General features: G+C 54.9%; 1 protein-coding gene across 4 annotated transcripts in view; it reads right to left on the bottom strand.

Annotated features, from left to right (window-relative positions):
- Positions 1-19,471, bottom strand: part of GSG1L (GSG1 like) — a 193,224-nt gene extending 173,753 nt beyond the window's left edge. For all 4 annotated transcript variants that reach the window (XM_082714643.1, XM_082714642.1, XM_082714644.1 and 1 more), the window contains exon 1: positions 19,061-19,471. In XM_082714643.1, coding sequence (XP_082570769.1) covers positions 19,061-19,406 — 346 coding nt within the window. In that variant the 5' untranslated portion in view covers positions 19,407-19,471. The remainder of the gene's footprint in view (positions 1-19,060) is intronic.
- Positions 19,472-25,193: the final 5,722 nt, after the last annotated feature.

Here is a 25,193-nt window from a genome sequence, read left to right as displayed (position 1 = left end):
TCCTCCCACTTAAGGCTCTGTCAGATCCATAGAGAGCGGCTAGCTTTGCTTTCAGCTGACACGCAGGGACACTAAGGCACAGACCGATAAAGACCTCTATCGAGGGTTTTACCGTAAATCCCTGTGTGGACCACAGACAGCATTCTGGGTTCTTTCTTTCTCCCCAGCCCTAGAACAGGGAGATCAGATGGGTTTCCTCTCATTGCCGACCTCAGTCACTGATGACGGCTACTGGTCCATCGTGTTAAGAAGGATTCTGAGGCAGGGATGAGATTTTTATGAGGAATTAAGACGATCAACGAAGGATGTCGACCATGGGTGAGGAAGGGGGTGGTGCTGGCGCCTATTCTGTGTGTATCCCGTCTCTTCCTACGATGACAGTCAGCATCCCTGGGAAGACTGCACGTTGGCTGTCAGCCAGGAGCGATTTTGTCCCCCGGAGGACATGTGAAAATGCTTGGAGATATTCTGATGGTCATTGTGACCCGCTGAGATGGGTGCTAAGGGCACGGAGGCTTTTAAATGCCCTACAAGGCACAGACCAGCCCCCACACACACAACGAAGAGTCTATCTAAAATGTCAACAGTGCCAATATTGACAAACGCTCCCCAGAACACAGCCACGCACCTACGCTCACACACGCACAGTCCTTGGTCCCCGGCAGGTCAGATGTCCACATGACGTTCCCCCCTTGAACCTGTTCCTCCCCGTTTTTCTCCATCTCTCAGCGCATGGCATCACCCACCAGTCTCTCAGATCAAAACCCCAGGGGTCACCCTCGACTCCTTTCCCTCCTTGGCTGGCCTCTTCATCAAGTCCTGTTGCTTCTTCCTGCAAAACAGTTCCCCAACACCCCCCCACACACCAGTGCCCGTTCCCCTCCCCCACCCCCGCCCCTTCCAGCTCGCTCTACCGTCTCCCGTGGATCAATGTCATCACCTCCTAACTTGACCCCCCAGCCACACCCACTGCTTCTCCATCCGGGCTCTGACTTCAGAGTCTACACACTTGCTGTTCCCTCTGCCCGATCTTTCCCCACATCTTCCCTGGGAGGCTCCTTTTTGACAGTCGGTTCTCAGGGAAAACACGGGGTCCCTCGAGAGACCTCCCTGCCCTGACCTCCCTTTCCCTGTATTTCTCACCCTCTGAAACCACCTCATTAATTCGTTTTCTTATGGCCTCGCCCCTCTTCCCATGAAAAAGGAATCGAACGTTGGTAAGAGTAGAGAGACCTTGTCTTTTTTGTCACTGAAGTCTTGTGACCAAAAAATTCGCCCCCAACCACAAAAACAAACACACACCAAAAAGCCCTTGGCATATAGCACACGCTCAAAAAACTTTTGAAGGAGGGAATGAATTAAATTCCAAGGACAGAAAAGAAAATGGAGCAAAGAAAGTGGAGACCCCTTTCCATTGAGTGGGACCCAAGAGATGGAGACAGTCTCCCAGGCTCCAGAACCTAGAACCTTCCCTCCACTGAGCTCAGACCCTCTGGACACGTAGGCAGGTGAGCGACTTGCCGGCAGCTCCTGGGCCTCCCTCCCACCAGGCCGGGCAGTGCTGAGTGGCTGCCTGGCATCTCTTGGAGACAGCTAAGAACCTAGTGTCTCTTTTCCCACCAGTGTCTCCATCCTGGACCATCTCCCTGCACTCCAAGAGCTCCATCCAGATCCGAAGGCAGCAAACGGGCTCCTGCATCCCGGTGGAAGCGACCTCACCTCTACTGCACCTTCTCGAGTTCACAGCGACCCTTCAGATATTTTGCATTTTGTGGCCATTTTACCGATGGGTAAAATGAGGCGCCGCTAGGTTGAGTCATTTAGTCAAGACCACACCGAGCTGGTGCTAGAGGACTTCTTCCCGGGACAGAGACCCAAGGCTAGCCATTTTTGATCTTCTGTTCCTATCAGCATAAGGCACCTGACGAAATATTGATGTAGATCCAGAACCCAGTGAATAGTCGTGTAAAGAAGGAGCGAGTGAGGAAATAAATGGGTCACGATGCCAACTCGTATTTTCTTGATTCGAAATCCAGTGGACATGTCTACCACCCTTTTCCCTCCTCTTTCTCAGAACCTGTGCCCATCAGAGGATGTGGGGCTTCTAGGTCAAGACCGGCGGCAGGCCAGGGATGCGTGATTTGCCCCCTCTTATCCATCTTTCAACCGAATGTCAAGGAGACCCACGAAGCAGTGAAATGCTACAGGGAGAGCTACAAACGGCATCTGTCGGCAATCATCTCTGCCCGACTAGAAAAGAATTTCCATGAATCCGCTTATCCTTGCATCCCAGGAAGAGGAAGCCTGAAGGGTTCCACTGTCCTGAGTCCACGACTTCACTGGGTGTGGCAGAGGGAGTGCCCATCCTCTGGAGCACAGAGCCACTCTAATGGAGACCAGGATCGCTCACCCCCAAGCTTCCAACCAGCCGGCCAGCCAGCATCTGCGATTCCCATTGAGGGCACATGCCCAAGAGCCTGAGTGGATGGGAAACAGTGCACTGCATTTTGGGTTGTCAAGACAACTGGGTGAAGATGGGGGGAAACGTAGGAAGGGTGCACCTGGGGCGTTGTGGTTTTCTATCCGCCATTTCTGTTAAGGAAAGTAATTCCTCTTGGCCATACTCAAGGCTCGTCAGGAGGTGAGCAAGGGAGGTCCAATCTCTAGCTAGCAGAGTCACAAAATATTTTTTAAATCCCCGAAAACAGAATTCAGCTTCGCGTTATAAATGCCAGCCATCAGGACCAGTTAAGATCTTAAGACAGGTTGAGCAGGAATGTAACAGCAGCCAGGTGTGAGTGAGAAGGATCAAAGAGAGCCCGCTCTATGTAGGAGCAAATACAGGGCCTGGAGGGGCCGTTTCAGACCCAAAATGAGGAAGCACATGGAAAACGATCACACATAGGGTGCCGGGGGGACGATTCTACAACCTAAAAAGAGGAACGGTAGGCCCAAGATAGAGAAGAGAAGCACCTCTTTGAAAGGCACTCATTGAAGGAAGCACGGATAATTCATAAAAACATTTGTTTGTGTCCCTAAGGGAGCATAGACTCCAAACTCTATAACCAAGGCTTGGCAGATTGGAGACTAAGACAACAGATTGCATTGAGGAGGGCTGTCAGGAAGGCAGTCCAGGTAAAATGGGAGCCACGTGAGGACAGGAAGGACTGTAAGGTCCCACAGATACAAAGGCAGAGTCACCCATCAGAAGCAATGAAGGGCAGACCCAGCCCTGCAGGAACCCAAACCAGCAACACAGTGTTAGTGACACTGAGCCCAAGACACTTAAAACTCTGCCCAAGGGAAGTCATTTGGCATGACTTAGGGACATAATGAGACTCAACTCAGGAGTCTTTTGTGTCTCTGCTCCTCTGGGTTGGACTTGAAATTGGGTCTTCAAACCACCTCCTGTCTCAGTGGAAGCCCCACATGGCCCACCCTTAGAGGTCCCAGCAGAACCAGGCTGTGGGGCAGGGGACAGAGAGCAAGGCACAGTCAGAGCTCATCTAGCACAGTCTCACCTTGATCACTAGAGTAGAAAAGTAGGAAGGATGTGGGGATGGGGGCCTCTCTCCCAAATATCCAGAGAAGCCAGAAGCTGGAGAACAAACTTTCCCAACTATTCCAAAATGCAAAAGAATGGGACTACGCAAGACCTCCAGCTTCTGGTCCAGCATATAAGGACACAGAAAGTCACCAATCTGTCCTAACAGAAGTCAAAAGTGGAACAAGCTACACGGTTGTCTTCCCAAAGAGAAGTGAAGTCACAGGGCAAACCGCTGTCCCAAAATTGGAAAGACAGAGGGCTACAGAGAATTACAACCCTACTGAAGCAGAAACCACCATGGGAACCAGCCCTGGCAAAGGGAATCTGGAACTATAACTGATGAGTTGCCAGAGGCTCAGAGTGGGCCAGTCTGAGAGAGGAAAACTCCAGGGAAGCCAGTCACTGGGGTCCCTACACTTCTGTGAGTTTGACCTCCAGAAGCTCTACAAGGTCCTCACAGTGAATATCAAATAAAGATCTTCCCATGATTCCAACAAGGGAGCAGGAAAGGAACTATTTTGAAATTCACCAGAACATTCTGTTCTTCTTAAGGCGTGCCCTCCAGAAAAACTAGTTAACCAAATCCTAAGCTGCTAGGGTATTATCAGAGCCTGACATGCGGGAAGGCAAATACCCAACCCCAGCCAGCTCTAGGCCTGTTTACAGCAGTTCCTCAGACCCAGCCCATCACATCCAGCTGTCAGGAAAGCAATTACAGGGCATACCCCAAGGCAAAAATAAACAAAACAAAACATAAAACAAAAACACAATTTAAAGAGACAGAACAAGCATCAGAACCAGACCCAGAAATGGCAATGCTGTTGGGACTCTAAGACCAGGAATTTAAAACAATGATGATTAACATGTTAAGAGCTTTCATGGGTAAAGTAGACAGCATGCAAGAACAGATGAGCAATACAAAGTGGAAAAACTAACAAAGAACCAAAAAAAAAAATGCCAGAGATCGAGAGTACTGTGACAGAAGTAAGGAATGCCTTTGGTACGCTGATGAAGAGACTGGACACGGCTGAGGAAAGAATCTCGAAGCTTGAGGATATCTTAATAGAAACCCCCAAAATTAAAAACAAAGAGGAGAAAAGACAGGCAAAAAATAGAAAAGAATATCCAACAATGGGGGGACAACTGTAAATGGTGTAACATACGTATAATGGGAATACTAGAAAGAGGGGCAGGGAAAAGGAGAGAGGAACAAAAAAATGTTTGAAACAATAATGACTGAAAATTTCCCAAATTAACGTCAGACACCAAACCACAGATCCAGGAAGCTCAGAGAACACCAAGCAGGACAAATTCCAAAAGAACAAGACAAAGAGAATATTAAAGTTATGAGAGAGAGGCACCTGGGCAGCTCAGTTATTAAGCGTCTGCCTTCGGCTGGAGTTATGATCTCAGGATCCTGGGATTGAGCCCCACGTTGGGCTCCCAGCTCCACGGGAAGCCTGCTTCTCCATCTCCCACTCCCCCTGCTTGTGTTCCTTCTCTCGTTCTCTCTCTCTCTCTCTCTCTGTCAAATAAATAAATAAATATTTTTAAAAATAATAAAATGAAATAAAATCATGAGAGAGAAAATAAGAGACAGAGAGGTCAGAGAACAGAAACCAATCCCATAAGTGGTATTCTTAAAGAAAATCTTGAAACAAATGGAACAGTAGAAAAAAAACAATACAATCAAGCCTTCTTAAGCTGATCTCAAAAAGTACCCAGTCAATGTTAAAAATCAACATTCATAAATTCCATGAAAAGTTCTCTATATCGAGGATAAATGAGGAAAAATTACACAAGAATTCAAGGGGACAAAAGATGCTTACAAAGAAAAAAATTGGCTGACTTTAGACATCCTTTCTTCAACTTAGATGCCAGAAAACATAGGGTGATGTCCACAGGATATTGAGGGAAAAGATTTAAACCTGTGGGTTCTACACCCAGCCATGCTATCATTCATATCCAAAGACCAAGGAAAGCTATTCCTAGTGTTTGGTTATTTGTTTCTTAAGAGCTAAGAGGCGGGTCTTGTGCACTGAGGATAAAGTCCCCCCACCCTTTCCATACCTACAAAGCCCTGATCTTGTCTCTGCTGCTCTCCTACCTCCTGGCTCACTCTGCTGTAGCCACATCCACCTGCCTTCTTCCTGCTCACCAAGCTCTGTCCCTACACAGAGGCTTTGCATGTGTCATTTCCTCCACCTGCTCATGGCCCGCTTTCTCTCACTCTTCCAAGTCTCAACTTAGATATCCCTCCTCAGAGGGGGTGAGTTTGCCTCCTTGGGTATTATTCACACACACATACACAAACACACACACACATACATACACACACTCTAGAAGTTCCATAAGGGCAGTGACAGTGACCTACCTAGTCATCCTCTTCAAGATTATATCCCAGCATCAAGCATAGGACCCAGCACAACACTTGTTGCCGTCATACGTCGCATTCAAACCCAGCCAACATATGAACAAAAGCAGAGGGAACGTAAACTAAAGGGACTTACAATTAACCCTGAGACCAGGTAAATAAATAAATAAATAAATAAATGAAATTGCAACTGTCATTACCAATATGAGTAAAAAACAGAATTCAAAAATTCAAAATTTGTATTATATGTTGTATTGCTCTGCATAGTCACAGAGAAATAGAAGTCTGAGCATTAAAAACAGAAATAACTGTAGTGTATATATATTTTTAAATCATTAGCTAAGAAAAAAGAAACGAAACCTAACTCATGGAATAAAAGATAAAACAAAGAAAATGTGTAAAGAAAAAAGACTAAAAAATTGGAAGCCTTCAACAAAAAAAGGAGAAATGAGATTGGATGTATTTATAAATGTTGTTTGGTTAAGACACACCAGTTGTACCAGAAAACCAAATCTCTTGCCAGATATGCACTTAGCAGAAAGACCAGGAACACTGAAATGAAAAGGCTACAGAGAGACACATCAAGGGGACACAAACAAAACGAAGCTGGGATAGCAATATTAAAATATGAAAAAAAAAAAATAGAACCCAAAGCAAAAAGCATTCACTAGGGGAAAACAGTCATTTTATCTTGACAAAAGATAAAATCCACAATTTCACAATGAAAATATAACTGTCATGAATCGTTTTGTGATGAATAACGTCGAATCAAACTTCATAAAAACTAAAACTAGCAGAGACACCAGTAAAAATGGAAAGAAAGAATTCTATGGAAGGGACAGACTTTGACCTACTTTAGCTTTTGGAATATCAAGACAGCAGAGAAATAAACAAGAAAGCCCTTGGATAATACTAGCTATAAAGCTGCTTTACCCAACACACAGGGAATGTCCCTGCTTTTTCAGGGACATGTACCAAGACACTGCCCCCAAAATATTTAAAGATTATGAGACAGAAAGTTCACAGACCTCTTTGTCACTCAGCAAAACTAGAAATCGATGCCAAACGTTTCAGCAAATGAGACAAACCACTGGGAAGTTTCTAGCGCTCTACTAAATTATTCTTGGATTAATGAGAAATGAAACTGAAGTTTCAGAACCATAGAGCCTGCGTGGCTCAGTTGGCTGCGTGCCTGCCTTCGGCTCAGGCCACGATCCCGGGGTCTTGGGATTAAGTCCCAAGTCTGCCTCCCTGCTCAGCAAGGAACCTGCTTCTCCCTCTGCCCCTCCCTCTGCTAATGCTTTCCCTCTCTCTCCCCTACCTTCTCTCTCATAGAAATAAAATCTTAAAAAAAAAAAAAAAAAAAGAACTGTTAGAGACAAAATTATAATATCAAAAAAACATTTCAAAGAAAGCAATGCATTTTGAAACTCACAAGACAGGGCCAAAGTGAGGCTCAGAGGAAAAATCATAGCATTAGATGCATTCTTTTTTGTTTTTTGTTTTTTAATTACAGAAACAACGTTTTCAACTCAAATACTTGGAAACACTAATAAAACAAACCTCAAAAAACTGAGCCAAAGGAAAATAGACCATATTTGAAAATTAAAACAAATAATTTATACAGAAAACTGATTCTTAAAAACAGGTGGCGGCAGGGGCGGGGGGGGGGGGACCCTAAAACAGCCTGGCAAGACCTGAGCTGAAAACTAAGGAGGGGAAGCTGGACCAAATGATCAGGGCCTCCAGAATGCGGATGTGACATCTCATCCCAGGTCCTATGTAAGGATTTCAAGGCAGTGTGCATTTCCTGGAGGGTGTGAAAAGCAACATTCACCAGGGCCCATATTATACTCCGCAGACTCCAGCAAGAAAAACAAGGAGTCCACAGGACAAGGAGTACAAAAAGGAAACCAGACTTTTCCTTTTCATCCTAAGAAAATACTGTGCTAAATTTTACGCAAGTCAGTTCAAAACTCTGGATGAATAAATCCCTTTATGAGGAAACACAACTCACAGAAAATTGATTCTGTGGGTAGAAAACCAAAGCGAACCACCACTAGGGATGGGCTGCTTCTGTCTGGAGTGCTCCTCACCCCCAGATGGCTGCCTTCCTTGGCTCATTCGGGTCTCACTTCAAGGAAATTTCCATGACACCCTATCAAAGACTCTAATCTCAGGAACACCCGGGGGGCTCAGTTGGTTAAGCATCTCCCATTGGCTCAGGTCACGATCTCAGGGTCCTTGAACTGAGCTCCGTGTGGGGCTCCCTCCTCAGCAGGGAGTCGGCTTCTCCCTCTCCCTCTGCCCACCCCCCATCCTGTTGATTCTCTCTCTCTCTCTCTCCCTCTAATAAATCAATAAAAGCTTGGAAAAAAAAAAAAAAAGGAATCTCAAGTCTTCCCATCAGAGTTAATTCCAACTGTTTGCTTCCTATCTACCCCCAGGAAAAGTGGTTTATTTGAGAGGGTGGGGAAGGGCTATTATTTTTTTTTAAAGGTTTTATTTATTTATTTGACAGACAGAGCTCACAAGTAGGCAGAGAAGCAGTCAGAGAGAGAGGAGGAAGCAGGCTCCCTGTGGAGCAGAAAGCCCAATGTGGGGCTCGATCCCAGGACCCTGGGATCACGACCTCTGCCTAAGCAGAGGCTTAACCCACTGAGCCACCCAGGCGCCCCAGGGCTATTTTTAAATAACCATTCTTCTGACAAATCGAGCAGAAGGCATGAAACTGAAGGTCAGGGTCTGCGGATCTTCAAGGAATAACCAAAGACCAGCAACTAGAAGCAAGGCCTAGGAGAAGCCATCTGGGTCCCAGCACTAGCTCGGCAAGGAGGTCCTTTCCCCTCAGAGACAGAATGTCCTTGTCCATAAAACAGAGTTGGTGGAGATCATGATCTTCAGAGAATGGGCTGCCTGTCCCTGGGGCATCTGAGGTCCATGAATGTCAGGAGGAAAAGCGTTATAGAAACAACCTATCAGGCTGAGTGGCAGAAGAGGGTATGCCGGGCGTGGGCAGTCAGTTTTAAATGACCAGAGAAGACCCCATACATTTTATAGCGAAGGGTTGGGAATCTGGGAGTGTTTGGGACGAGGAAAGTAAGTGTAAAGACCCTGAGGCAGAAGCACGGCGGTGGGGGGAGTAGGTTGCGCAAAATCCAGCAGCAGAAGCGGGGAACGACGTAGTAGGACAACAGAGGCAACTTGGGTCCCGTTCTGCAGCCCCTGGAGGACTGCAGCTCGACCCAAATGAGATGGGGCCACGGGGGGGTCGTCATCCAACGTGTACGGGACCCCTCAGCCGACGATGAGGCAGAAAGACCAGTGAGGGGGGCTGCTGGGGACATCCGGGCAAGGGACCGCGCTGACTCAGCCACGGTAGCAGAGAGAGGGCGACGCATGGTCGCGCTGTGGGTGCGTCTTTCAAAGAAGCCAGCAGGATCGGCTGACGGATTGAGCGCCGCGTGTGTGCACGCGTGCCGTTTGCTGAGACGGGGTGAGAGGGGCAGGGTGTGGGTGTGGGAGCCGCCCCCGCCGTCCACAATCGTCCCAGCTCTGTCTTCCTGGGCCCATGGTAGGACGGCCATCCCCTAGCCCCTGAGGATGTTGAATGTGACCTTGAGGTTTGTTCTGGCCAATGGCAGGTGCCCCTTCCAGGCAGAAACACATCCCGCCCTCTGGCCTCAGCAGCCACGGAGGCCCGGAGATGGAGCCTCTCTTCTCTAGGTCCCTGATGAGGACAGCAGGAGACACGGTCCCCACGGCGGCTTAGATCTTCCCAGGTTTGCAGTGGGCTCCGGTAGCGGGAGGCAGCCTGCCCCAGCTGGGGAGGCCGGGAACGCAGGGGCTCGGCGTGGGCTTTGTTCATTCCCCTCGAACCTCCAAGCAGAGGGAACAACTCGAGATTTGTGTCCGGCCACCCCCCAGGACCACCCACAAGCGCTCTCCCGAGGCAAGGCTGGGAGGGGTGTGACGTTGGGGGACAAGGCCGGCAGCCCGGAGAGCAGCCAGGGACAGACGGGAGCCAAGAGTTAAGCCTCTCCCTCCACTTTTCCAGAACTGGACCCTGTGACAGAGCATACGGGGCGGACGGAGGCCCCGAGAGAAGGGAGGACAAACCGACCCGGCAGGGGGGCGTGCGTCCCTGAGGCGACGGCGACGGCGTGAAGATCTCGTCGGCTCGCTGGGAAGCTGCCTCCCCCAGACCGGGATTCCTCGATGGTGAATGACGGGTAAACATAACCTGGGACAGGGTGGAGAGGGGCCCCCCACAGGGCATGGGCGGAGGGCGAGCGGCCAGGGCTGCCCTGCCTTCCCCACGGGCCCAGGGCCAAGGGCGGAAGGCCCAGAAGGGCCGCAGACCCCGGTGCTCCGGAAGAGAGCAGAGAAAGGGCCATGGAGGCGCCCTCCGGCCTTCCGGGCTCCTTCGGCTGCCCCCGCTGCTGCTGCTGCCCTCCGGGTCCCCGGGCCTGTTCCCTCCGCATGCCTGTGTGCGTGTGTGTGTGTGCGTGTGTGTGCGTGTCCGTGTGTGTCCCTGTGACTGTGTCTCTCCCTGTGTCCCTTCGTCTCGCTCTGCCTCTCTCCACCCTACTCTGTCCCCTCCCCACCCTGGTCCAGCCGTCACCTTGGACCGATCCCTGGGAGGCTGGGACACAGGACAAGGCCCCCAGAGCCGCTGGCCATCCCCCCCAGCAGGGAAGTGGCCAGACCCCTCACCCTACCCCCGAGTTATCCAAACGGCCCCGGGCAGCGTGGGGCCAGGCCCCCTCCCACGTCTCACCAACATCACCGCCCGGCTGCAGAGTTCGGGCCCCTCCTGTTCGTTTCTGCAGCGGAGGGACTGTTTGGGGAAGCGGGGACTCTGGCCTTCCGTTCGGAGTAGATACCAACCAGGAACCCCTGGAAAAAGCTATCCAGAAAGCCTGGTACCATGACTCCCACTTTTTCGATACAGAAACTGAGGACCACGTTTCCTCTGAAAACTCAGAAGATGAAAAGTGGGAAATCAGCTTGGAGCGCCCAGAAGAGCAGGGAGTCCAGAGGGCAGAGCGGGGGGAACAGAAGGCAATCAGGGAGACACGAGAGCAGGAGGCAGGAGGAGCCCACAGGCAGGGGCTTAGGGCGGGGGGAGCACGAGGGGGCCGGCTCCACCCCATACTCGCAGAAGCCAGCCCCAGGCCAGCCCACTGCCTCATTCCCAGATGCAAAATGACAGGGCTGTCTCCCAATGCTGGTGCTCGCACTGGCCCGTGTCCCCAAGACCCCCAGGGAGCTAGTTAGAAATACAGATTCCCGGGCCTCACCCAGGCCCACCAAGCAAAAAGTCCAAGGGCAGGACCCTGAGGCTTTGCATTCTAACAAGTTCTCTAGAAGCATTGGGGAACACAAGCCAAGGGGGTATTGTTGTTCCGCAGCGTTCCAAGGCAAGAACTCACTGCTACACACCTCTCACCCTCAGAACCACGCGGCTCAGGCAAACATGTCTCCATCTCCGGCACCACCCTCTGGGGTGTGACCATGGGACCAAGGGCACAAGTGACCAAGGCCTGGCTACCCTCTTGGGCCACACTGATCAGTTCAGGGCTGCTGATCCTCTGAGAACCAGATCTGGGACTGTTTTGTTGGGATGCTGGGAAGGAAGACCTTGTTTTTCCCACCGAAATTCTTGGAAAGACAGGAGGTGAGCTCAAAGCTGTCAGGGACAAGGCAGGGCAGGAGGCACCTGAGAATGATGCTAACTCAGAGGATTTTATTTATTTATTTGACAGACAGAGATCACAAGTAGACAGAGAGGCAGACAGAGAGAGAGGGGGAAGCAGGCTCCCTGCTGAGCAGAGAGCCCGACTCGGGGCTCTATCCCAGGACCCTGAGACCATGACCTGAGCCAAAGGCAGAGCTTTAACCCACTGAGCCACCCAGGCGCCCCAGTAAATAAAATCTTTAGAAAAAAAATCAGAATCTATACAAAAAGAGAAACCATAGTTCCTTTTTTTTTTTTTTTTCCTTCCACTTAAGACCATTTCAAATGAGTTTCTCTTGCTTGCAGTGACTCCTAGAGTCCTGGCCACTCCTTTCTGGAACATCTGCCCAAGCGCCACCCATTGCCCTGGTGCCCAGTCCTGGTCCCCTCTGCCCACGGGACCAGTTGAGTAATCCTACCCCCGCCTTCCAGATCACCGCGGACAGGACCAGCTGCGGCTGCCAGCACCATGCGGTCCCATCAGATTCTGTCTTAAGACCGTGAACCAAGAGATGTGGAATCGAATCTTGTCACCGGCAGAGCTGGCCTCTAGGAATTGCAAGCTGGCAAAAGGAGTGTTGGCTCGCCCCCCTCGGAAGTGTTAGCTTTTGGCCTGCAGGACAGGCTTTTTTTTTTTTTTTTAGATTTTATTTATTTATTTGAGAATGAGAGAGAGAGAGAGAGCATGAGAAGAGGGAGGCTCAGAGAGAGAAGCAGACGCCCCGCCGAGCAGGGAGCCGGATGCAGGACTCGATCGACTCCAGGATCATGACCTGAGCGGCTGTCGCTTAACCAACTGAGCCACCCAGGCGCCCACAGGACAGGCTTCTTATTTTTTAATCGAATCAGCCCCCAAATTTTAACTGTCAAGAGGTTTCCCAAAAATACCTGGAGTTTTGACAAAATGGACAAGGGGCTCCCATGGGGGCCCCCACCCGGCAATAAGAATGGGTGTCTGGGGCTCAGCCACTGCCCCCAGGACCTCACAAAGCCCGTTCTCCCTCTAGGGCCTTATCCGGTTGCCCTGGGCTGGCCGTTGTAGGATTCGAGTTTGCGGGAGGGCCCATCGCCTCAGGCACCCAGGAACCCGGGTGGGGCCCTGCGAGGCCTGGTGATCGTGTCTCCGCCGGGACGCTGTGGGGGACAGCTGCCCCCACGAAACACACCTTTTTCCATACTGGGGCTTGAATCTGCTTCTGTCCTTCTTGGGACCGAAAGAGCTTCACCACCACAGTCCCGCAGGCCACCCAGAGAGGTCCCAAGTCATGAGAGCCGCAAGAGCCTGGCACCCCAGACGAACAAGGACAAGGACCACACTGACCCCCTCCAGCTCCCAATGGGGTCCCACGGAGAATGAGCAGAAGAGCGGGCAGTGAAGAGGGGGTGACTGACAAGTCCGTGAAGTCCTGAGTTCTAGAATCCCTAATGCATTCAACACAGAGTCGCTCCACCCTTACTAAGTGCCATGACACGGGCCCAAGTCCTGTCCCCATGGAGCTGTCAGGGGAGCCGAGGAGAGAGATCATGAAGAAATAAGCGAGTATGTTATGTAGCGGGTCACACAACAGTCGCGGCCGTGGCGAGAGAAGGTGGGGGGAAGCGCTGGGGGCAGGGGGGAGGTCGTTGATTCAGAGGACGTGGCCAGGGAAGGCCCCTGGGAAGGAGGACATTTGAGCCCAGGCCAGCCTGCCTTGCAGACATCTAGGAGAAGAGTCCCCAGATGGCCCGAACAGCAAGTACAAAGGCCCTGGGGCAGGAAGGCATGGGCCCGTTCAGGAACCAACAAGGAGGCTCTTGGGGCTGGGCAGGGTGAAGGGCTGGGGTCAGAGAGGCTATGCAGGTACATCACAGTGGGCCACAGGCATGGGCTCTGCGCCTGAGGGAGACAGACTGCACAGGAGGGCTATGCACAGCGGAGGGAGGTGACTGACTCGGGTTTCACTGCTGGGTAGAAAGCAGACCATGGGTGCCGAGGGCAGAAGCAGGGAGCCCAGGTTTCGAAAAGCTGCAGGGCCTGGTCAGGGCCAGGATTCTGAACGAAGAGCTGCAGGGTTCGCCAGCGGACAATATGGGGACATGAGGACCAGAGGCGCCGAGGAGGACTCGTCCGAGGCCAGAGCTCCTGGAAGAGGGACAGTTGTGTCCACAGTGGGGGGGGGGGGGCAGCCTGTGGCCTCCCGGGAGGGCCCCTGCCACTCCCGCGGCATCCCAGACTCTGTGTTCACAGACCTGCCAAAAATCCATATGCTTCTGTGAAGTGTCTGCATTCTCAAATGTTGACGACTCATTCCAAGACTAAACACTGCGGGGCTAAAGGAAAGAGATGGAAAGTTCCAAGCGGACCCGCAGGCCGCAGGGTCAGTCGCAGCTCTTCCTGGGTGTTTGCTGGGCGCCGACGGAGCGCCCACACGGTCAGCTTTACCTCCAACAGGATTGGTGAGGCAGCTCCGATGGTCCCTGCGTCCCAGCCAAGGAAACTGAGGCCCAGAGAGGGCAAGCCCCCAACCAAAGCCACACAGCAGGTGAGCCGTGGTGTGGGGGCTGAGGCCCCGGCGTTCTGTCCCCAAAACCTGTCCTTGCGGGGTTCTCTGTTGCCCCCACCATCCCGACAGAAAAACACACACAGAAAACCTTCATTCCATGCATGAGGGAAGAAAAGGCCAGAGTGGAAATGGGACTGAGCCAGAGTCCCTCGGCAAGTTGGCACTGGAGCCCGGACTCAAACCTGGGGCTCAGGACTCCCTCGCTCAGCTCTTCCTCTGCCGGAGGAGCCCGGAGAGCCGGACCGAACTGGGTCGGTGGGGGTGTGGTGCCGCACAGCAGGCAAGAACCAGGCTCTGGAAACTTGTGCTTGGGCGCACATCCCAGCTCTGCCACTGGGTAGCTGTGTGTGCTTGGGCAAGCCGCTTCACCTCTCTGCGCCCCAGAAAAGAGCTGAAACCGTGGCACTAGGCTGTCAGAGAGCTGTTCTGGAAATGGGGGAAAACAACACTGGTCTTGGGCTTAGAGCCACACCTTTCGAAGTCCCAGTCTTCACCCATCCGACAATGCTAGCACAAAGCCCGTCTGATAGTACACCGACACACTCCCAGCCCTAGAAGCTTCCTCGGTGGGGACGTCACGTCCGTCCTCATACTCATGAAAAAGATTGTGGCGTGATTTAAGGGAGCAAGCAGAAGATCTGGGGGTTTCTGTAGAAAAGAAAGGGAAGTAAGAGGCTAGGGGCTTTTCCCTCCTGAGTGAGAATGACCTCACCCCACAAGCGCTGGGGTGTGCAAAGGAGAGGTTGTATGTGGTGGGCACCTCAGTGAAAGGGGAGAGGTCCCCTGTTGGCCTCCCTGGAGGGTAACAAGACACTTGGAGCCCAAGAGAGAGCAGCACTCCTAACAACAATGAATATTCATCCCACCAGTGTTTGCTGAGCACCTACTATGTGCCAGGGTCCTGAGCGCTAAGGGAGCAGCAGGGAACAGAGCAGGTGAACTCCGCCGCCACCTTCACAGAGCCAGCGGGCCAGACACAAGACAGACAAGCCACGCGGAGGTCAAGTCCGTAGCAAGTGCTAGAAGGAAAAGCAAGCAGGAAAGGTGTGGGGAGATCAGCTCTGAACTGGGTGGTCAGAGAGAGCGCAGCACTGACTTGAAGAAGTTTCCAGAAATAGCTCTGCGGCCATCTTCCACCTCTGACCGGTGCCCCCAGCTCGGATCCCCCATTCCGCAGGGGATCAAACTGGGGCTCCTGCCCAAACCGCACTGCCGGCAGGAGCCTCGGGGAGCTGCCTTCCTTCACCAACGGTCTCTTCGCCCATCCCAGGGGACACAGAGCTCCCGCTTCCCGGGACCCCCGTGGCTGCCTCAGTCCCACCTCCCTCCAGGCATCCGGGCAAGCCCCCCTCGACCCTCCCCTGCCGCCCCGCAGGTCTCCTCCAGTCACCGACTTACTCAGGTTCAAACACAATCGAGATGAAGCCCAACCCCACCTGTGCTCCCAGTTAGCACCGCCCCACGCCCCGCCAACCCATCTCCCCACCCCCAGACCTTCACTATGCCTTTTCCAGACCTTTCCTCTGCTGCCGGCCACCCCCCCCCCCCCGCCCGCGGAATACCAACAAACAGGCGACCACCCAGCCCTTCCGAGCATCGAATCCAGGGGAGAAATCCAATGTGCGTGAAGGGCTTGGGGTCATTCTGTGCCAAGGCCACATTCCCTTTCTGTGCGCCGAAGGACGCTGATGCTCCTTCTTAGAGGAAAGAGAAAAGCTTGCTTTGTGCCCGGTCTGGTGAAATTGTGTCTGTTTAGGACAAGCTGCAGTTTTCCCTGGTGAACGCTGTAGATTTTTTCATGTGGGTAAAAGGGCTTATTCGATTTCGCCGTGGCTGCCCAGAGTGGGGAGAGGCTCTTCTGGGCACAGGGAGAAATTGCCGAACAAGCGCTGGAGAGGAAGGAGCAGTTAGCAAGCGCTGCTTCTCCCGAGGAGGTCAGGGTTTCGTGGCTGGCGTTTCCACTGGGGCGGACGTCAAATGCTGGGAAGCAGAGAAAGCCTTCCCTGTCGTTTGGCCGGGAGGGACAGAACATGGCCCTCGAGGTCTCAGGCGGTGGGGAGGGCAGAGAGAGAGAGCAGGATGTCGTAGGGGACAGGGGGGCGCTGGGGCATTTTTTTTTCCCCTCTTCAAGTGAAAAATAAATTAAAAAATGGTCACGGAACGCAGAAGAAAGGTTGCCATGGCAACAAAAGTTTGAGGCCAGGTACTTCTGACACCCTTTCAGGACCACAGAGGGGGCGAGACAGGATTTGGGCACCGCGGGATCAGCCAGGGAAACCATCCAAGCTGGCTCCGACCTCCCAAATTCCTCACCGGCTCTGACAGGCTGATAACTATTTTCCGCGCGCTCGGGGAGGAAAATTGTGATTTTCTGGGAGGGGCGATCTCTAGCCAACAGCGAGGAAGAGAACAGGGGAAACCGTGGGCTTGTTTTATTTACCCAACAAACGAGCCACCCGTGTTTTCACACACGGAGGACTGGGGAGGAGGGTCTGTGGCAGAGTGCCACCCCCCCAAAATGGTGCCCTTCCCGATCCCGCCCAGTAGCATCCATCATTCACTTCACCCCGACCCCCTTCTGTCACTGAAGATAATCGGGGCCTCCTCACCAGCTGGGACGCCTGGGCGAAAACCTCTCTGAACCCCCAAATCCTCATCTGAGAAGTCGGCCCCCTTGGAGTGAGCGCCGGGCACGGAGGTGTTGGCAAGGAGTCAGCCAGATCTGGCAGGTGAGACGTTCTCACAGCGCCTGGTGTGCCTTAAAGTCTCCATAAATGGAAGCTAACGTCGCTTTAAATGTTTTTCAATTAATAATTTTTATGAAAACTTCTCGGGCTTCAATATCCCGTGTCAAGCCCCGGCTGAGTGTTCCACACAGGGAAATCTCTGCAAGAGGTGGGCCGTGACCTTCAGGGAGAAGCCAGGAGAGACCTCCGTGACCGACGCTCAGCCAGCCATCGGAGGGCAGGGACCCCCCCGGAGGCAGGGACCCCACCACTCCGGAGATGCAGCCTCGTGCTTTTAAGTCTGCGAGTAAAGGACGGACAGGGAGTCTGCGCTTCTACGCAGAGGGGAAACCTGGTGACAAGTGGAGGTGATGTGTGGGGACCTCTACCCCGAGAAGTGCAGATGTCCCCCAGGATAACACATCATGAGACTTCTGTAGAAAAGGTCATGGTCAGACTGAGTGGAAGGCCGAAAATTTTGGCCAAGATACCTTTTGAGGTTCTTTTTCTTTTTTTTAACTGCATCCCAGAGTAAAGACTTGAGTTCTGAGTGCACATCAGAAGGGAGTCTGATGGACCAGTTCCGAGGTGTAACCCTATTCCAACGGCAGGTGTCTGGGAAACGGCTAGCAGCACACAGGTGGGGAGAGGAAAGTTCAGCGGGGCACCTCCAGGGGCAAGGCGGAGCGGACAGCACCCCAGGAAACCCCTGCTTATCATCCCAGGCTCTCATCCAACATGAGTCCCACAAAAACCTACTGATGACCTCCTACCCGCTAGATGTTACCCAGCAGCTGCGGATGCCCGTGAACCAGGAGGCCCCAGGCCCTGCCCTCACAGGGACATCCTGTGGACATGGGGGACAAGAAACTAGTGACCAGAGGCAGGCTCCAGAAAATCTCCGGTTGTGCCAAGAATGGTGGAGATAAAGGTGGGGACAAGGGACAAAGTGAGGGGACCCTCCTCCCCAGGGGATGGGGAGGTCTTCACGCCAGGGTGGGGACCCCCAGCGGGGAGGTGAGGAGCCAGTCCCGGGAAAAGGTGGGGAGGGAATTCCAGGCAGAGACGGTGGCCTCCTTGGGTTAATTTTACACCTTCTTGTCTCTCTGTCCTTTAGACAAACAAGTCAGGCCACTGGCTTATTCTAAACAAAGTCCACTGTCACCTGCCCCCATCCAGAGCGCAGTACACGCATCAACCCCGCTGGAGCGCAGGGGAGAGCTGGGCGCGCACAGACTTTTAACCTTGCTGAGAGAGGTCAGTTCACTCAAGAGGGTCCCCACGCCCCGACCTAGAACACCCCAAGGTCTGGGAGGTGGTGCGGCGCAGCACCCACCGCAGGGCCTCACTGCCTGCCCCGGGGCGGGCAGGGAAGAGGAGCGAGGCCACGGGAACAGTCTCCTCTGCCTTCGGAAAAGTCACCCTCCCTCCGCCACCAGCATCACCACCCCAGTTCTGAGCCCAGGCGAGCCGAGCCGTCCCGCTTTCCCGCCCCGCGCCCCCCCCGCCCCCCCCCCCGGCCGCTGCGTCCTCTCCCGGGCGGGGGCCAGGACTCCAAGGGCTCCCCGCTGGGACCCCCCGCCCCCCCCCACCCCGACTCTCGTGCTGCCCCAGGCCCGACTGGGAGAACGACAACCACCCCCGGCTCGGGGCGGGGGGGACCTGCGGCGTGTGGGGTGGGGTGGGGGGTCCTCGAAGCAGCAGTCGGTGCGACCGCCCCCAGGCGGGCCGGGCGGGGAAGGGGGAGCCGGTGCCCCGCGAACGAAGGCGGAGGAGGGGGCGAGCCCCGAGACGAGTTCTGGCGCGGGAAGGAGCGCGCGCCCCGCCGACCGGCCGCTGGGCTCGGTGCCCGGGAGACGCGCCTCCCCGGGCCGCCGCGACGTCCCCCCAGGCGCCGGGAGCTCGGGAAAGGACGCGGCTCTGCCCGCAGCCCCGGCACAGCAGCGCGCCCCGGCCGCCCCCTACTCTCCCGCGGCCCCCCGGCCCCGGGCGTGCGGCCGAGCCCTGCGGAGCGCGGGGCGCCTCGGCGGGCGGCGGGGAGGGAGCGCGGGGCCGGGGCGCGGGGCGCGGGGCTTGGCGTGGGGCGCGGGGCGCGGGGCGGTCCGGGGCGCGCGGCCGCCGCTCACTCACCGGGCCCGCCGAGCTGCTCCTCGCACGAGTACCAGATGCCGGCGTGGAAATGCCTGAGGAGGAAGCGGTCGTCGCCCGTCTCCCAGCTGTAGGGCGCGCCTCCGGGGGGGCCGTTCCCGGCGGCGGCGGCGGCGGCGGCCGTGGCGGGGGCGGCGGTGCCGTTGGTCGTGGCGTTGGCGCCCGAGTTGGGGCAGTGGGCGCGCCCGCCCTGGCCGCAGCCGGGCTTGGGGACCCGCTGCGTGCCCTGGCACCAGTGCGTGGTGAGGAAGGCGGTGGTGGCGAAGAGCAGCGCCAGCAGGTTCAGGGCCACGGCCAGGAGCGCTCGGCCGCGGCGGCTCGTCTTCATGCCGCCGGGCCCGCGCCGCCGGGGGAGCTCCGCGCGCGAAGTTGGCAGCCGGCGCCCCGCGTCAGCGGCCGCTGCCCGCCGCGCCCCGGGGCTCGGGCGCCTGCGTTCGGCGGCGGCGGCGGACGCGGCGCGGGCCCATGGCCACCCCCCGCCACCGGGGGGTGAGGGCGCGGCGCGGGGGGGGGGGGGCGCGGGGCCCGCGGGGGGCGCGGGGGGCGCGGGGCGCGGGCGGCGGCGGCGGAGCGGCTCCGGCGCGCCCGGAGCCCGGAGCGCGAGTGCACCTCGGCGAGGAGCCGCTGGCGCCTGGCAGCGGCCGCGGCGCAGGGACGCGCGCCCCTCCGTGGGGAGACACCTGCAGGCGGCCGGCGACACTGTTCCGGCGCCCGCCCTAAGCAGGGAGAGGGGGCGCCCCACGCCGGGCGCGGGCGGGGGACCCCGCGAGAAGGGACGCCTCGGAGGAGCCCCGCACGCGATTGGAGGGGCGAGACGCGTGGAAACGCGGGAGAAGGAGGATCCCGGCGGGGGGCGGGGGCGGGGGGCGCGGGGGAGGCCACGGACCCGGCCAGGAGGGGGCATCCTCCTCAGTAGACAGTACTGGGCTCCCCCAGAGGGACAAGGACCGGCAGGAGGGAGCCCTAGGAAGGAGTCCCAAAGGGTCAGGACGGCAAAGTTCCCCGGGCGTCCCCTGGCCAGGGAGCTTCAGGCTCAGCTGAAAGGGTTGCCTTCTGCGGGACCTGGACTCGCAGGACCCGTCCGACGGGGTGTCCCCCCGCCAGGAATGCAGGGTTGTAGAATCTTGGGGGGTTGTACTTTCTCTGGGAGTCACCCAGGGGGACTTAGACTGTGTAAACCGAAAGGAAGGGCTTGTCTGGCAGGTGGAAGCTACGGTCACCTGCGGTCTCTGTTCCAGCATGGAACAGCCGCCAAGGCGGCCAGAAGCGCCCCACACTGGATGTTGTGCGTGACAAAATAAACTTTCTCCTGCAGGCCGTCCCCGCTTGAGATCCAGGGCAACACCACCCCATGAGGTCTGGACACCACGTTGTAGCTGCTAGAGAGGGGTGTCCTATAGACACCATCTGCCCGGATGCTTCCATGTTGGACTGGGGACAGAATGGTCAAGAATACCGACTTTGGGGTCAGGCAGTTCTGGGGCTTGACCAGGTGGAGGCTTCGAACGTGTCACTTAACCTCTGGGAGCCGCAAGTGTCTATCTATTAAAACAAAACAAAACAAAACAAAACAAAACAAAGGCAGGGGAAGGTGTGATCAGGAGGCATTGTAAGAGATCCTGCTTGTAAAAAAGCATTTTGCCCATAGTAGGTGATCAGTAAAATGCCAGCCACTGTGATTAACATCTGAGCCAAGGTCAGTGGATCAAATCTGCACAGACCTTTTCGGGCTCTCTGGTGCAAAGCGGTATCGCCCAACAGGGAGTGCTTTCAGCCCCACCTTGTTCCGAGATGACCTGAGCTCCCTTCTCACCAGCCGTGCATGGGGCCCAGATGCCCAGGGCTCACGACAATTAATTTTATGTTGATTGCAAGCGTTCATTTGAATTCTGCCCAAGCTGAGAGCTGCTCCAACAACCCCCAGCTTATGGGACAGCAGGGCTGGCAGAATTCAAGGTTAACAGAGTATGAATTGCCTTATTCTGGTGGGTGAACCTGTGCTCCCGGTCAGCTGGAGGGTGGTAATAATTATGGGCAGTGCCCCTGGCAGGATCTCTGATGAAGGCTGGCCGGGGTCTCCAGATTCGTTCATTAGATCCCTTTTCTGGCCCTGTGCAAGGCCTTCCCAACTATTTTGAGAAAGAGGACCTCCATGGGATAATCTTGGAGTCGAGGGAATGGCTGGACAGAGAAAAAACATCATGGACAAAAACTTGCAAGGACTTCCGTATCACTTTTAAATAGCTGTGTAATATTCATCCCAGAGTGTCTGTACACTTCTGAAAATCAATCCCTCCGATGGAGACCTGTGACAATGGACATGTGGGCAGGACTTGGTGACCTTCAGGCTGGGAACTCTGCCCTGGGCATCTGAAGCCGGCAGATCCCAACCAAAATATGACTCAGGGATCACACTGTCTTCAGGAATCCCCTGAAGAAGCACAGAGGGGGGGATGCTATATTTTTCCACTCGTTGAGCTCCCACTGGGTGCTCAGAACCGGGGAGAAAAGAGAACACAAACGTTAATACCTATGATGTAAGGTGTGCACGTGTTAAAGGCCAGGGGCAGAAATACAGCAGGGGCAGGGCTAGAAGGGAGAGGGGGCAGGTTGGGATTTGAAAGCGGGATTTCGAGGAGAGCTCACTGAGAAGATGACACTGGAGCAAAGGCTTGAAGGAGGGTCGAAGCAAGCCATAGGGACATCCCGGAGAAAGGAGGTTCCAGGAAGAGGGAGTAGCCAGTGCAAAGGCCCTGAGGTAGGGCAGTAACTAAAAGCAGTGCGGCTGGAGCTGAGCGGGCAGGGAGGAGAGTAGCAGAAAACAAGGGGGCGGAGGTGAGGAGGAGAAGGAGGAGAAAGTGAGAGACCAAGGCCTGGGTAGACCCTTACGAAGACAGTGGCATTTACCCCAAGTAAGGTGGAAGCCTCTAGCAGCTCTGAGCAGAGGGGAGGTGTGATTTGACTTCGGGGATAGCAGGACCTCTCTGGCTGCTGGGTGAAGAAGGGCACCAGCTAGTGACCAGTGAGTAACTCCAGGCAAGGTAAGGCTAGGAGCTCAGCCCTGGGTGATGACAAAAGCAGTGGAGGTCCTGGGTCTGTTTTGAAAGCAGGTCCAGCCAGAGTTGCTCCAGGATGGAACAGAGGGTGTGAAGACAGCCCTGGGGCATCTCGCTGGAGCTTCTCCAAGGACAGAGTGGCCACGGGCTGAGACAGATGGCCTTGGGAGAAGTCGATCCAGGGCCACACAGGGAAGATCAGAGATTCTGGCTAATTCCACACCGGGCCTCGGACTCAAGCCGTGGGGAAGTTTGAAACGAAGACTAACTCCTTAGGCGGCCCCTTGGAGAGGATGGGTGTTTTCAAATCGTCCCGGGGGTGGCCAGGGGTAAGGAAAACAGCAATGGGGAGTTGCCCCCAGGGGAGGAGATGGTGCTCCACTCCGAACACAACAAGGAAAAGAGGGGAGCTGGAGCGGAGGGGCAGGGCAGGGGGCGATGGTGGGACACCATTAAGAGAAAACATCGTGGGGCGCCTGGGGGGCTCAGAGGGTTAAGCCTCTGCCTTCGGCTCAGGTCATGGTCCCAGGGTCCTGGGTTCGAGCCCCGCATCCATCGGGCTCTCTGCTCAGCATGGAGCCTGCTTCCCCCTCTCTCTCTCTGCCTGCCTCTCTGCCTGCTTGTGATCTCTGTCTGTCAAATAAATGAGTAAAATCTTAAAAAAGAGAGAGAGAGAGAGAGAGAGAGAGAACATGGCAGCTAGACGGAGTCCCGCTGAACAGCGTTGGCAGGACTCTCACTTGCAGCTCCGGGGGAGACGTCCAGGGTGAGGATGAGGACACTGAGTGGGTTTCAAGGGTGAAGGATTCTCGCTGAACCCACCCAGTGGGATTCTGGCTAAAATGAGACTGACTAAGCTGGCCAAGGACGGAGCCCAAGGTCAGGGTTCGGTGAGGAAGAGGGCTCGGAGGGGCCTGACCCTGCTCTGGTTGAGGAGAGTCGAGTGGGGGTGGAATTTGTTTAGAGGCTGCGAAATGTGGGCCCAAGCCCCTGGTTCCCCTCTCTTGAGCCACCGCCATAGGCCAAGACCTCCCGTTTCCCTGCTGCCCCCCCGGCCGGCCCCGTCTAGCTCCCTCCCCTATACTTGCTCCTACAGAGGAGCCCAGTCCCTTCCTGTATCCTGACCCTTCAAAACGGAGCTTGGGAAACCAGAGCGTCCCCATCCTCGGGGCCTCCTAATTATAACAAGGATTCGTTGATTAGCAATTATCGGAGGTTTTTTAAAACATTCCCTCTCAAGGTATCTAAGCATAATATCCTCTTTATTCCCCTGGTAAAGATGCCATTTCAGGCTTTCTTTGAAAGCAACCCCCCCCCCCCCAATCCCAGTGCCGCTGGATTTAGAGGCTGTTTGTGCTTGGGGCGAGTGCTCCCAGGAGAGGAAGGGACCCTAGAGGTCCGTGCAATCAAAGAAGTCCCAGGGGCTGGGTTCTGCCGAAGACAAAGGAGGCAACTTCATTCGCTCAGCCTGTCCTTTGGAACTGTCTTGGCTCTTCCGACAACTGTTCAAGAAGAGTTTATCGGGTCCCTGCTCTGGGCCAGGCACGCCGCGAACAGGACAAGCCCGGTCCGTGACTCCAGGCGGCTCGTGTTCTTGAGAGAGAGGCAATGGCAAACAAGGATGCCGCGGATCAACCTGATACTTGTCCAGGGTAGCCCACGCAGCGGAGTGAACGAAAGAGGGTCGGGGAGAGAGAGACCAGGGCCTCGCTTGGAGCTGGGGAGTCTCGAGTGTTAGGTTAAGGGTGGTACGTCTGACTTTTCATCCAGGCTGTGCCACATCTGGGCTACACCCACCTCTCAGCCGATTCTCTCGTCTGGGAATAGGGGTGGGGGATGGGAAGGCCAGCACGTGCTGAGCCTGGGGAGCCAGTGAGGGCTGGGAGCGGAAGGAGCTGGCCTGGGAGTGTTTCCAGAAGGTGGCCCGGGGGGCCGGCAGGGATGAGGAGTGGTGGATGGGAGATGAGTGTCTTGAAGGTACGCCAGGCTCACGCCGCACACTGAAGGCTGCTCTGAGGACCCTCGAGTCAGAGTCGGTGAACTTTATTTGGCACCAACTGCGTGCCAGGCACTTTGGCCAGAGAGAGATCATTGAACCCTTATGGGACCCTTACGGAGAAACTGAGGCTCAGGAAGGAGCGAGGGCAGGGGTCAGAATAATCCAGGGCTTGTCTTCCTGGCACCTTGGGGTGAATCAAGGGTCAGACCCACGACCCAAAGGGAACCCTCCGTCCTCACTCCCTGACCCCGCTCCTTGTTCTCGGCGCTCAGTGGGATTTTCCTCAGTCTCTGAGGTCTGAAGACGGTCTGGTTTACTCCGGTCTTGAGAGAGATGCCAGGAGAATTGGGGAGAAAAAAGATGTTTTCCGGGACCAGCCCCTTCTTGGGCTGTTTTTCTCGGAGCAGACCTTGGGAAGCGCTTGTTTGCTTCCCTCTGCTGCCCCCTAGGGGCCACAGCGGACCTTGCTTTCCGGGACTGGGGAAGAAGCCCCCCACCTCCCCACCCACCCCCAAGAAGCTAACACTGTCTGGAAAGAGATCTGGGCCGAGCCGGAGGGGGGCCGGAAGGGTGGGGGACCTGGGACTCCATAAATGATTAAGAGCAGAAGTCTGGAGCTGAGTATCAATATTTATAAATTCCATAGTGATGCACAAATATCCCATGAACAGTATGTCGCATATACACAAAAACCAGAAAAATTTAAGGGGCATAAGGACTAGATAAACACTACTTTTAAATGTTTCTGTTTTATTTGATAACAGCGCAACAGACCTTTCGGTTTTCACTTGGACATTCTTGATGGGTTTTTTTTACGGCTGACGATGAAACTGGGTGTGTTTCGTTTGTTGATTTTGGAAAAGCATGGGTTAACACCGCGTGGTGGTGGGTCAAGGTCTGGTTTTATGTAAGGTTCTTTCCATACATGATTTGAGCAGCTCTTAAAGCTGAAAGCGATGTTGAAATTTTGATTTACACAAAGATTGATCAATCCAAATGGAAGAAGTGGCTTGGGGGCTACACTTCCTGGGTATCAATACTCACATTTGAGTCCCATTCA

This window comes from Mustela nivalis, assembly GCF_964662115.1.
Source record: "Mustela nivalis genome assembly, chromosome: 19".
NCBI classification, from domain to species: Eukaryota; Metazoa; Chordata; class Mammalia; order Carnivora; family Mustelidae; genus Mustela; species Mustela nivalis.
The sequence above is the reverse complement of the archived record's forward strand: the minus strand, read 5'-3'. Positions and strand labels throughout refer to the sequence as shown.